The sequence below is a fragment of the Glycine max genome, chromosome 5 (assembly GCF_000004515.6).
Source record: "Glycine max cultivar Williams 82 chromosome 5, Glycine_max_v4.0, whole genome shotgun sequence".
Lineage (NCBI taxonomy): Eukaryota > Viridiplantae > Streptophyta > Magnoliopsida > Fabales > Fabaceae > Glycine > Glycine max.
The window spans coordinates 26,216,870-26,228,927 of record NC_038241.2 but is presented as its reverse complement, the minus strand read 5'-3'; the positions used below and the strand labels follow the sequence as shown (position 1 = coordinate 26,228,927).

Sequence of the window (12,058 nt, the reverse complement as noted above, 5' to 3'; positions counted from 1 at the left end):
CATGTAGTGAACTCCACGTAGTGGGAAAAAGGATTGGTTGTTTTTGTTTTATCAGTCACTGAATAGAGTTGGTTTTATCCCAAAATAAGATATATGGCAATACAAGTACATTCAGCCACTCCAAATACATAACTTAAACATACACAACTGATGAAGGAATCAGATTCCTTCTATTTCACATTTATTTAAAGCCAGGGACAGTACTTCAACAACCATAGAGCCCTTAGATAGATATACTATTGGGAATTCCTCTGAAAGTCAATCCCTCCTCACTAGAAGGATAGAGAAAAATGTAAGGCATTTTAGCCGGCCCATAGCAGTTTCTCAATGTCTCATCATTGTTCTTCTCTATAAGCTTCTTTTCAATCTCTTCAAGATTCTTTCCAAACCTCTTAAAGGCCTCTAATGGCCCGGCATCAGAAGTCCAGTAGTCACCACCATCTCTCTGCCCAAGGTAGAACTCATCAGATGCGTGCCTTGATAAAATTTCTATAACTGTAAGGTCAGTGTGGGTCTCTTTCTTGCCAGTAATAGTCTTCAAAAACTCATTCTCAGGGTTCTTAGCCAACACATCATATTTAGGAAACCCTTTCTCAGGCATGAATCTCCTGCTAATAGTTGGCCTATTAAGGATTAAACCTCCATATGGATACTATCCAAAGTTAACAACAACATGAAGAGCTGAAGCAATCCATATGAGGGTAGGGGAAGCTTCAACCAACTCTTCACGAGTTTGCATCTTTTGCCACCATGGCTTATCCTTCAAATCCCCATGACCCACCTCTACAAGTTCTTTCCACCAAGCTTGGAGCTCGGGGTCTTTTTGAAGTTCCTCATCTGACTTGTAGTAGAATGAGACATATTCTTCCACCCAAGACTTGATAGCATCCCATATCTCTAGCCCATCAGAAGCATAAGGATAGTCCTCGATCAAAAGTCGAACTCCAAGGGGAGCAGATGGATCCTTAACAGCAACTCCTCTGAATTAAAAGCACCCAAATAACATTGATTAGCACAAGAGTTATATCAAAGCTGAAGCCTTTTTTCTTCTTTTGTCATTGATGACTTTTTATATCATGCATTCATGTGTTCCCCCATTGTATGCACTTTGTGATTTCTTTCTTTTTTTAATTTACTGGCAAACACAAAACTAGAGCTAAATCAGAACAAGAAACTGTTTCCAACACAAAAGACTAAAGCTGAATCCAAACAAACAGAAACAATCATGGCTAGAAATAAGGTTATTCGGTCGTTGGCGAGACTGAGAATGAGGTGACAGAGTTAATTTCTGGCTTATCAGACCAGCCTGGGCTTTGAAATAGGCTTGGTCAGGCCTTAAGAATTGGTCCATAACAAGCCTTGGTCCATAACAGGTAAAATCCTTGATTTATTTTAATAACTAAATTGATAAAATTTACATTTTATAAAAACTAATTAAAAGTGTAACTTTATAAAATTTGGCAAACAAGCCGAAGACTAGAGAAGGTAGGTATATAAGTGACTTACATACTAGGAAAAGATAATAAATTAATAAGTAATTATTGAGTCATTAAATTAACCCAACTAATATTCTTATTAACCTAATTTTTATTTTGCTCAACTTCTTCTAACTAACCTGATAATATAAGGCTATGTTGAACTCCTTATTATTTTTATTTTGCTCAACTTCTTCTAACTAACCTAAAACTTGAATAAATAATGGACCAAAAATTTTCTCAATATTTGTGTTATTTATGTTGAATTTAAACCTGTTTAACTCCTTATTATTTAGAACCACAAATGTTGATAACTAATTATTGTTTAATAAACTATTGTACCCAAAGATATATCACTGTCATTTTCTTTATTAAGTAAGTGGTAGCAATGCAGAGGAAGGATCCGTTGAGGGAGAATGAGATGATTTATCATTCAAGTCAATGGTAGAAGATAGAAACCCCATCCCATGTGAGAATGGAAATTAGGAATAGTGGGTGCATCATTCTATTTGCACCCTCCCACTCCTTTCCCTATACCAGACATGCTCTTATTTTCTTACTCGTTGTCCACTCTAGCATAATCAATTAGAGAGAGAGAGAGAGAGAGAGAGAGAGAGAGAGAAAAGCCTATGTATCCATCATCAAGGTAGTAGCAGTAGTAGTAGGAACACCCAAACGGCAGAGTAGTGAATGAAATTGGGGAGAGGAGAGGACGAAGGGCTTGTCCTTTACAGACTGTACTTACTCCCTCGCCCCCACTAACCAACACTCTCCATTCTCATTTCATTTCTCTATATAAATAACCAAACCCTACTATACTATACTCTCCATTCTTTATACCAATGTTGATGTTAACCTCCTACCCCTAGGGTTCCTCTATAGATGAATAATAATTAAGGTGTGTCTGTCTCTGTCTCTGTAGATGAATAATAATGGAAGTGAAAAACACACACAATGTTCTTGAAGAAGCGTCAGTTCACCCTCAACTAGAACCTTTGCAGAATCTACCATCTCTGTATTCCTCAAAGCCATATCAGTTGCAACTTTTATTTCCTCAATTGCTTTAAGGTTTGCCTCCACCTTTCTGTCCCCTTCATTCTTCCTTTTGTTGATTGGTTGAACCTGACCCATTGTCGTTGTTTCTGTTCTGTCAATCATGTGTTCATCTTCATCTCCTCAATGGCTCTTTGTTCTGATGCTTTTGCACCCTCAGCTTGCTTTAGGTAAAGCTCTAGTTTCTTCTCTAGTTCTTCTGCCTCTGCTTTGGATTTTTCAGCTTCTTGCTTCAGCTCTTGTGTTTTGGATGTCATTTCTTCCTCTTCCCTTCTTGCGGTTTCTGTCTCAAATGAAAGCTACTTGATCTTCAATTCTATCTCAATAATTTTATCAGATTGTTTTCCTAAAGTGTTTTTGTGGCTTCTTTGATCTCCAAAGTTATTCGTCTCACTGAATCCATCTCAAAAGCATGTGCTTGTTTCATTTGCTCTTGGAGAACCTGAATCTCTTCACTTGCTGCTTTCCCAAAGTTAAGAGCTCTATTTTCTCAAAAGATTGGCCTGTAGAGAAATACTTATATTAGAGTGCGGCGGCGACCACAAAGTCCTTCACAGGTCTCCTAGGATTCGATTCTTCAAATCTGATGATGCCAATGCTTGGTATTGATTCTTCATATCAGATTTGATCCTTCGCATAACTGATGTTCAAAGTGAATGGGAAGGGAAGTTATTGCTTGCAGTGGCAACGCCATGAGGTGTGGCATAGAGAACAACCTCTGGTTACCAGCGAGAAGAGGGATGGAATCGGGGGTAAAGAAGAAAAGACAAACAAAAAAAGAAAGAAGAAAATCTAACGGCTAAGAAATCCTTTCCCACTATGCGTAAGAAGCTTAGCCTATGCTGCGAAGCCTTCGTCTTTTATGCAACCCAAATTGTGCGAAGAGGGCACATGCCTCAGCAATCGGTACAATCGTTATTGCAGTTGCAAAGCCTAGAAAGGGCCCTCTCGTATACTATATTATAATTAATATTTTGTTAACTAGCCATTTGTTGGCCCCAAATCATGCAAGTCTTATTCAAAACGCACAAGGCAACTTTAGTTTTAAAATACAAGATGCAACTGAAAGTAAATTGGGTTTACAATATCTTGATGTGGTTTTTTTAATTTACTCTATGCACCTCCATTTTAGCTAATCGTTTCTAGAGATTCTTGTACCGATTTCGTAGTTTAATACTACTTTGATGGAAATGATAAGACTGGGGGAAGATGAGAGCAAACAAGTAAAATAGCATAATAGTACCTTAGCAAGAGATCTCCAAGTGCTGCTTCTTTTTCTTTTAGCTAACTTTATGGTAAAGTCTAGCATTGGACATAAAAAACTTTAGTGTAATACATCCATGGCAAAAACCATAAAACAATGCAACAATCTCTGATCACTTCCCCTCAAAATAACAGGCTGAAATGTTATTTCTTCGTTGTGCTTGCCGTATACCTCGTGAGAACATAGCAGTCTGGCGGTGTAATGTTTGTATAATAGTTCTAGATTGTTTATGTAATTTCAAACCCAAATTTCTTGTAGAAGTTTATGGAATCTTCATTGTTTGTTTGCACATGCAAGAAAACCTCAGAAATGTTTTGCTTGGAGCAAACATCAAGAACATGATTCAATAACTTTGTTCCTGCATAAATCGTGTATTATAGCATTTCCTCCCTTGTATCTAAATCAAGATTTTCCATATGGTTGTAATTGAATAGATAAAGGAAAGAAAGAAAGAGAAAAAGAATAAAACATGAGAAAACAAGGGTTGGTGGAGAAAAATGTGAGTCTCACCTTCCACAGCCAACATACCCACATATAACACATATCCACAGGTTGTCAGTGGTTTGACAAACAAAACAAAGAGATTTTTGAGTTTGCTGCTGGCAATAGCGAAATACTTCAAATAAAAGTAAACGTTAAGAAATCCAAGGTGAAGTGAAGTATAAATTACAAAGCATAGAGTTGGGTTGGTTCACAGTTAGAGGACAAGAAGAATCTGCCTATTTAGAAATATAGGACGTCTAATGTGAAAAAAACACGGACGAAAATCAACCTCGAGAGAAGACAAGCGGCAACCATTTAGAAATACAAGACTCCACATTCCTTCCTCCTAAATCAATATTTATCTTTCAAACCAAAAACTTAACATTAACACTTTTCACTTTCTTCATACCAAAAATTTAACACACACACCCTCATGACACACACACACACACACACACACATAAAGAGAGAGAGAGAGACACACACACACACAGACAACTGTTGATGTCCTTGTATGTTCTTGTATGTCATGAATGTTATATGCTATACAAACAACTGTTGATGTCGATAGTTGTCTGTAATTGAAATTTAGATTTTGTATGTTCCTATATGTCATCAATGTAATTTGCTATATAAACAATTGTTGTTCATGCTGAGTGAACCTTAGATTCCTGTTTGAGACTGAATGCAATGATTCTTGTGGACAGTTTGCATTAGTCATTGTATTTAGTCTTGAATTGTCCGTTTGGACAGTTTGGGGAGACTAGTATTTTTATGTTAAATTCATTTGTTAAGGTTATTATTATTTTGATTAATTTGATGAAATTTCGGTTCAATGCATTTGAAGTTATTCTCTGAGTGCATACTTGATTATCGGGAAATTCATTTCACCGATGTCATGTCGTGTACTTGGAGACCAATGCGAAATGATGCCGAAATTTAGTCAAAAATTTCAAAATAATGCTAACCCTGACGTTTGAAGCTAACATAAAAGATAGTCTTCCTAAATGGGATAGGGCCACACCTATAAATAAAAAAGTGAGATTTTCATGCATGGAATTGCTTAGATGGATCGAAGTTGGATGAATGAAAGTCGCATAAGCCCAGAATATGAGGATGGCGTCGAGCAGTTCCTGCAATTTGCTTCAGAAAGAGGTCGATCGAATGAAGAAGGAAAATATTATTGTCCTTGCATCAACTGTTTGAATGGAAGACGACAACTACTGGACGGCATACGGGACCATCTATTGTGTGATGGGATTAAGAAGAATTACACGACGTGGATATGACATGGTAAAGTGACAGACATGCAGAGTGGGTCCCAATCTAAATCGTTTGATGTAGAAATGAGAGATCGCTTGGAGGACATGATTCGTGATCTTGGACAAGAGTCTTTCCAGCAAGCACACGCCCCTGTGTATGAAGAATTGCAGAGTGATTCAAAGAAGCCTTTGTATACAGGGTGCAAGAATTCCTTAACCCTGTTGTCTGCGGCGTTAAGTCTGGTTAATGTGAAGGCCAGGTATGGGTGGAGTGACAAAAGTTTCACCTCACTGCTTGAGGTAGTGCACAATCTGCTTCCAGAGGACAACACGTTGCCTAAAAGTTACTATAAGGCAAAAAAGATATTGTGTCCGATGGGTATGGAGTATCAGAAGATTCATGCTTGCCCCAATGATTGCATACTGTACAGGAATGAATTCCAAGAAATGTCGAAATGCCCTATTTGTGGGACTTCACGGTACAAAGTGAAGGATGAAGAGGAAAGCAGTTCTGATGAAAACTCCAACAAGGGCCCCCCAGCGAAGGTTTTGTGGTATCTTCCAATCATTCCAAGGTTTAAGCGTCTTTTTTCTAATGAGGACGACGCAAAAGACCTTACATGGCATGCAAATGGAAGGATTTCTGATGGAATGGTCCGTCATCCGGCTGATTGCTCGCAGTGGAAGGAGATTGATGGTTTGTATCCGGATTTCGGGAAAGAGCCAAGAAATCTTAGACTTGGACTAGCCAGTGATGGAATGAATCCATATGGCACCTTAAGCACTCAACACAGTTCATGGCCAGTTCTGCTAGTAATTTACAATTTGCCTCCTTGGTTGTGCATGAAGCGAAAATACATGATGTTGTCTATGATGATATCGGGCCCAAGACAGCCAGGAAATGACATTGATGTTTATCTAAGTCCGTTGGTTGAAAATCTGAGAAAGTTGTGGGACGAGGGGGTTGTGGTGTTTGATGCGTTTCGCAAGGAGACATTCGAAATACGTGCAATGCTTTTTTGTACCATTAATGACTTTCCAGCATATGGGAATCTCAGCGGTTACAATGTTAAGGGTCATCATGCATGCCCCATTTGTGAAGAAAACACAAGCTACATACAACTAAAACATGGAAGAAAAATAGTCTACAGTAGGCATCGCTGCTTTCTAACACCCAATCATCCTTACAGACGACTGAAAAAAGCTTTTAATAGAAGTCAAGAGCATGATATTGCGCTGATACCGTTGACTGGTGAGCAGGTATATCGGCAGGTTCAACACCTGAATACTGTATTTGGAAAGACCCAAAAGAAGGATAAAAGTAAGAGTTGCATATGGAAGAAGAGGTCCATTTTCTTTGATCTTCTGTACTGGTCTGATCTAGACGTTAGACATTGTATTGATGTTATGCATGTGGAGAAAAATGTTTGTGACAGTGTGATTGGGACGCTCCTTAACATTTAAGGCAAGACGAAGGATGGCTTGAATACTCTTCAAGATCTAGCTGATATGGGAATACGATCACAGTTGCATCCAAGGTCTGATGGGAAGAAAATTTACTTGCCCCCAGCTTGCCATACTTTGTCCAAAAAGGAGAAGATAAGTTTTTTTCAGTGTCTTCGTCGGGTGAAGATTCCACAAGGATATTCTTCAAATATTAAGAGCGTTGTGCAGTTGAAGGAGCTTAAGCTTGTAGGGTTAAAGTCTCACGATTGTCACGTGCTCATGCAACAATTGTTAGTCATGGCTATACGAGACATCTTGCCAAACAAAGTCAGGTTAGGCATAACTCGCCTGTGCTTTTTTTTCCATGCTATATGTAGCAAAGTCATTGATCCTGTCAAGTTTGATGAGCTGGAAAATGAGGCCGTAATTATACTATGCTAGTTGGAGATGTATTTTCCCCTTGCTTTCTTTGACATCATGATTCACTTGATTGTGCATTTGGTCAGAGAAATCAAATGTTGTGGTCCTGTTTATCTACAGTGGATGTACTCGGTTGAGCGATACATGAAGATCTTAAACGGGTATACAAAGAATCTATATCGTCCAGAAGCATCTATTGTTGACAGGTACATTGCAGAAGAAGCCATTGAATTTTGTTCAGAATACATTGAGAAGGCTAAACCTGTTGGCCTTCCTGAGTCTCGGCATGGTGACAGAGTGGGTGGTAAGGGTTCAAGAGGACTGCATGTAATCACTCCAAGTGTAGAAGATTTGTTACAAGCTCACTTGTATGTCTTGAACAACAATAATGAAGTTTTGCCATACATACTTAACCATGAAGCTTTAGTCGAACATAATAATCCAAAAATGTCAAAGAATTGGGTGTTGAAAAAGCATAACAAGACTTTCTGTGATTGGTTTAAAGATACAATCTTTGCATATGAGAATGCTTCAGAAACATTAAGAAAGCTAGCAGATGGGCCTAAAAGAAATGTTATAACTTGGCAAGGATACGACATAAACAAGTATTCATTTTACACAAAAGCACAAGATGACAAAAGTACAATGTAGAACAGTGGGGTCACCCTAAGGGCTGAATCTCAACACTTTGCAAGTGTGAATGATGCCAATCCCTGTGTAGCTTCCATCCCTTACTTTGGGTTCATTGATGAAATTTGGGAGCTTAACTATGTGAAATTTATTGTATGTGTTTTCAAATCTAAATGGGTTGACAACAACACCGGTGTGCGCACCGATGATATAGGATTTACGTTGGTAGACCTAAAGAAACTTGGTTACCACAATGACCCTTTCATCATGGCAGAACAAGCTAGACAAGTATTTTACGTGCAAGACCCCTGTGATGAAAGGTGGTGCGTGGTTCTCCAAGGCAAAACAATTGGTGTCAATGTAGAAGATGATGATTCATACATGGACACCTATGTTAGTCCTTTGACCGCACATATCACTCCTAACGTTGTCGGAGAAGAAGAAGCTGACAACGTTCATGCTAATCGTAATGATCATGATGAAGGAGAATTAATTAACATCGTCTAATGTAATTTTCTATTTATAGATTTGATTTTGCTAGATTCATTTACATAACTCATACACATAATTCAAATTCATTAATATTTAATGGACATTTTATATGAGTCCATAAAATGGAGCAAATCAATACTACATTTCTATTTAGAATAAATCAATACTACATTGGTTTGTGTCATTGGTTTACTAATTGCATAATTGAAAACATGCATATATTGGATGAAAGCTTTGAAAATGGAACTTATGGCAGTTCATCTTAAATTGTTGCAGGTACTCTTCCTTCTTTAGATATTGTTCCTTCTTCCTAGTAGCTAGTGCCTCAATCATCTTCTTGTTAGCTCCAGACATTGACCTTGCTGTCCACACTGCTTTTGCACTCAGGTTAATCAACACAAATCTTACTCAACATAAATGTATCCCTCATTTGGTTATTATCATCAATGAAAATATCTAAATTGATTTTATCTTCTCTCTTAGTTTAGGTAGAATGATAAGAGAGATGATAGAATATTTATCTTGCGCCTATCATCCATTTTTTGAGATTTGCTTTACAGTTTAAGCTTTTATGTCCTTATGGATTTGCTTTACAGTTTAAACTTATGAATATGAATATCTAAATTTCTTTTTTGTATTAATGTACACAAATCAAATTAGAATGTGAACACCAAAATTCCCAAACCAAATAATGAGTTGTATAGGCAATTAGTTTTATTTGCTCAAGAATATTTAGTCCGAGGTTTTGGTTTTTGTATAGGCAATTAGTAGCCTATGGTCAAGAATATTTGTTGTTTCCAAAATTTGAAGCCATAACTTTCTGGTCAACTAGTAGCAACCCTATCATTGCACTAAGGCTCATCCTACATTCATTTGCATAATAATATATCAGCTCTAAAAGAACCACTCCAAAGGAGTACACATCTGTCTTATTTGATACTTTTCCATTCTCAACATACTCAGGTGCTGCATATCCAGAATTCCATACACTTTTATCTTTGCTGGATTTCTTTGGTCCATGTTTCACTTTTCCAAAGTCAAAATCTCCAATCTAAAGATATATACAAGTAAAAGTAGTAATTTGTTTGAAGATAACATAATTATGTTGCGCTAAAACTTAAGACAGACAAAGAAAAGCTTTAAATACACCAAGGATCAAGTAAATACCCGTGGTTCGAAGTTATGTGTTAGAAGAATGTTACTTGGTTTTATATTTCCATGAATTATGTTATTCCCATGTAGGTACTTTAAACCTCTGGCAGTATCCATTGCCACTTTCTGCCTTTGCTTCCAAGTCAATGATTGGAAACTTCCCCTTGCATTATGTTTAAAATTTCCTTTACATCTTCATGTCAATAGCAAATTCAATTCTCCAATGAAATTTCATGCATAAAATTCTTAAACTAAATTTGTAGATAAGTAAAAGGTCATGTATTAGTCCTTACTTGTTAGGTACTATTCAAGTGAACCGTTGCATACTTGCTCATACACAATCGTTAGTTGGCTTTTATTTGTGCATAAAACCAACAGCATGACCATATTTTTATGTCTAGCATTGATGAACAACTGTATTTTTACCTGTCTCTCTAGCAAGCCTTCAATAGTAGGTCCATGTTCTCTCTCTGATAACGAGTTCTCAATTGAAAATCCTTCTGTAGCTTCTAGGAGTTCTTCATAATTATAGTCTTTTGTCCATGCATTGTTCGGACACCTACTTTTGCATATAGAGCATGCAAAAGACTTTGAATTCTCCAAAATGATTTCACCTTGACGCCCATCCAGTAAATCGTCATGGCATCTTCGTTGTGTTTGTGTTTTATCCTGGACCAGCTGATCTGCTTTTGTTTGATCTATCATTCCACTAATAGGTTATGGTATTAAGCCTATTTTCTTTTCAATAAAGTTTATCTCCTCTTCTTGATCCTGGCTCAATTTGATCACCTTTTGTGGGACTTATCATGTGGTTGACACTAATTTTTTGTGTTGTGATGCCTTCACTATGGAAGGTGCTTGGCATCTGTTCTTCAAACTCACTCAGCTGATTAACTACTATCTGATCCATCATGAAATCATTGATTATCAACTTTCCTGAGCTCTTCTCCTCCCCTTGGGGCCTTCTCTGCATCTGTTCTTCAATTTGGCCAAGTTTATCGGAGTAAAAGTGATTATTTTCAATTATTAGTCTTAACTTCTTTTCCTCCCCATGGAATCTGCTCTTGATTTTCTCCTCTTCCTGACTTTGCTCATCAAATTTTGTTGTTGTTGGACCTACATTTGATTATTGTTAAACCCTCCTGTCAAAAAGAAATATCATTAAGTGAATTGAGTCAAACATAGTGTGGAATCAAAATTGTGTGGAGATTAAATTGAGTCAAAAATATAATAATCAAGGGATTTGATTTTTATATATACAATGGATTTGGTTATTAAATTGAGTCAAACAATATAATAATCAAAATTGTGTGGATATTAAATTATTTCTAATAGTGGTTTTAATTATTATATATACAAGGGATTTGGTTTAGACTCTAGATTTAAGTCTCTGCATTCGTAGGTCCTCAAGTATAAGGCGAGTCTCACTACGTGCCTCACTAGAACATTGCCTATAAGCAGCTACCATTTTCTTGGTAGAGCTCTCTAATTCTCTCATCTCATCCAAAACTATTTGTCTGTTCCAACACTCTACACTGCAGAAACCTTGATCTCTGCTGCAGAAGCATCAAATCCAAGTTCTATCAGGAATCAAATTGCATCAAGATTCAAACTTTTATGTGTAAATTAAAACCAAAACGTACAATCCAAGATTTTAATTTTAATGTTAAAATAAAGCTAATCAAGAAAATCAGAAATGACCCCAGATGTTAATTTTAATGTTAAATTTTAGCATAAGATAATGATATTAATGTTTAATTAAGAAATGATGCGTAGGTAGAGAGTATTGGGAGTTTGGTTATACCTGTACATGTAAATATCTTTGTTTGGAGTGAGTTGCTTATTGCATAGATTGCAAGTTTTAAGGAAGCATAAGTCTTGAGGGATGGATTGTTGGTTTGCCTTTCTCACTGCAGATTTCAAGAGGACATTTGATGTGTTATTTGAGCTTGTAATTTGAGGGAGAAGTCTCAAACCAACATCCATGTTGGTACTCTCAAATGATCTCACATGCTTTCTTCTCTTGTTCACATGCTTCCCTTCTTGGGATTCCACCCTAAAGGGGCTAATGATGAACTTTGGAAGCATGGTGATGAAAGGGGAAACACAGAGAGAAATTGAAATTGAATAGAGTAGAAAAAAATTAGAATTAGGAATGGGATGAATTCTATGAAAGGAAGAAATGGTAGATATTTAAAGGAAGCATGCCCCCACAAAAAAAGGGCATCACATCATCACTTATGTTTTACTCTTTGTAATTGTTATGCACCTAATAGCACGTGTTAGATTACAAATATATTTTTTTATCTGGATTGTTGCAGCCTTTTACAGCATTTGCATCATGCTTTTCCATGGGTAAAAAAAACAAGAGGGAGAAAAAA

At 36.9% G+C, this 12,058-nt stretch overlaps 3 protein-coding genes across 3 annotated transcripts; all 3 read right to left on the bottom strand.

Annotated features, from left to right (window-relative positions):
* Positions 1-208: 208 nt before the first annotated feature.
* On the bottom strand, positions 209-659 carry LOC121174926 (linoleate 9S-lipoxygenase-4-like). The gene has a single exon (XM_041015789.1). It carries the CDS (start codon positions 599-601, stop codon positions 224-226), a length of 378 nt encoding a protein of 125 aa, XP_040871723.1. The 5' UTR covers positions 602-659; the 3' UTR covers positions 209-223.
* Positions 653-2,606, bottom strand: LOC100784778 (linoleate 9S-lipoxygenase-4). Its single transcript, XM_014776017.2, has 3 exons — positions 2,429-2,606; positions 1,169-1,199; positions 653-980 (listed from the first exon to the last, which is right to left on the bottom strand). The coding sequence occupies exons 1-3, from the start codon at positions 2,604-2,606 to the stop codon at positions 653-655; spliced, it is 537 nt and encodes a 178-aa protein (XP_014631503.2).
* An 8,416-nt stretch (positions 2,607-11,022) lies between these two features.
* Positions 11,023-11,801, bottom strand: LOC100806674 (FCS-Like Zinc finger 17). The gene is made up of 2 exons (XM_003524614.5): positions 11,482-11,801; positions 11,023-11,233 (listed from the first exon to the last, which is right to left on the bottom strand). The coding sequence occupies exons 1-2, from the start codon at positions 11,763-11,765 to the stop codon at positions 11,047-11,049; spliced, it is 471 nt and encodes a 156-aa protein (XP_003524662.1). The 5' UTR covers positions 11,766-11,801; the 3' UTR covers positions 11,023-11,046.
* Between the last annotated feature and the right edge of the window lie 257 nt (positions 11,802-12,058).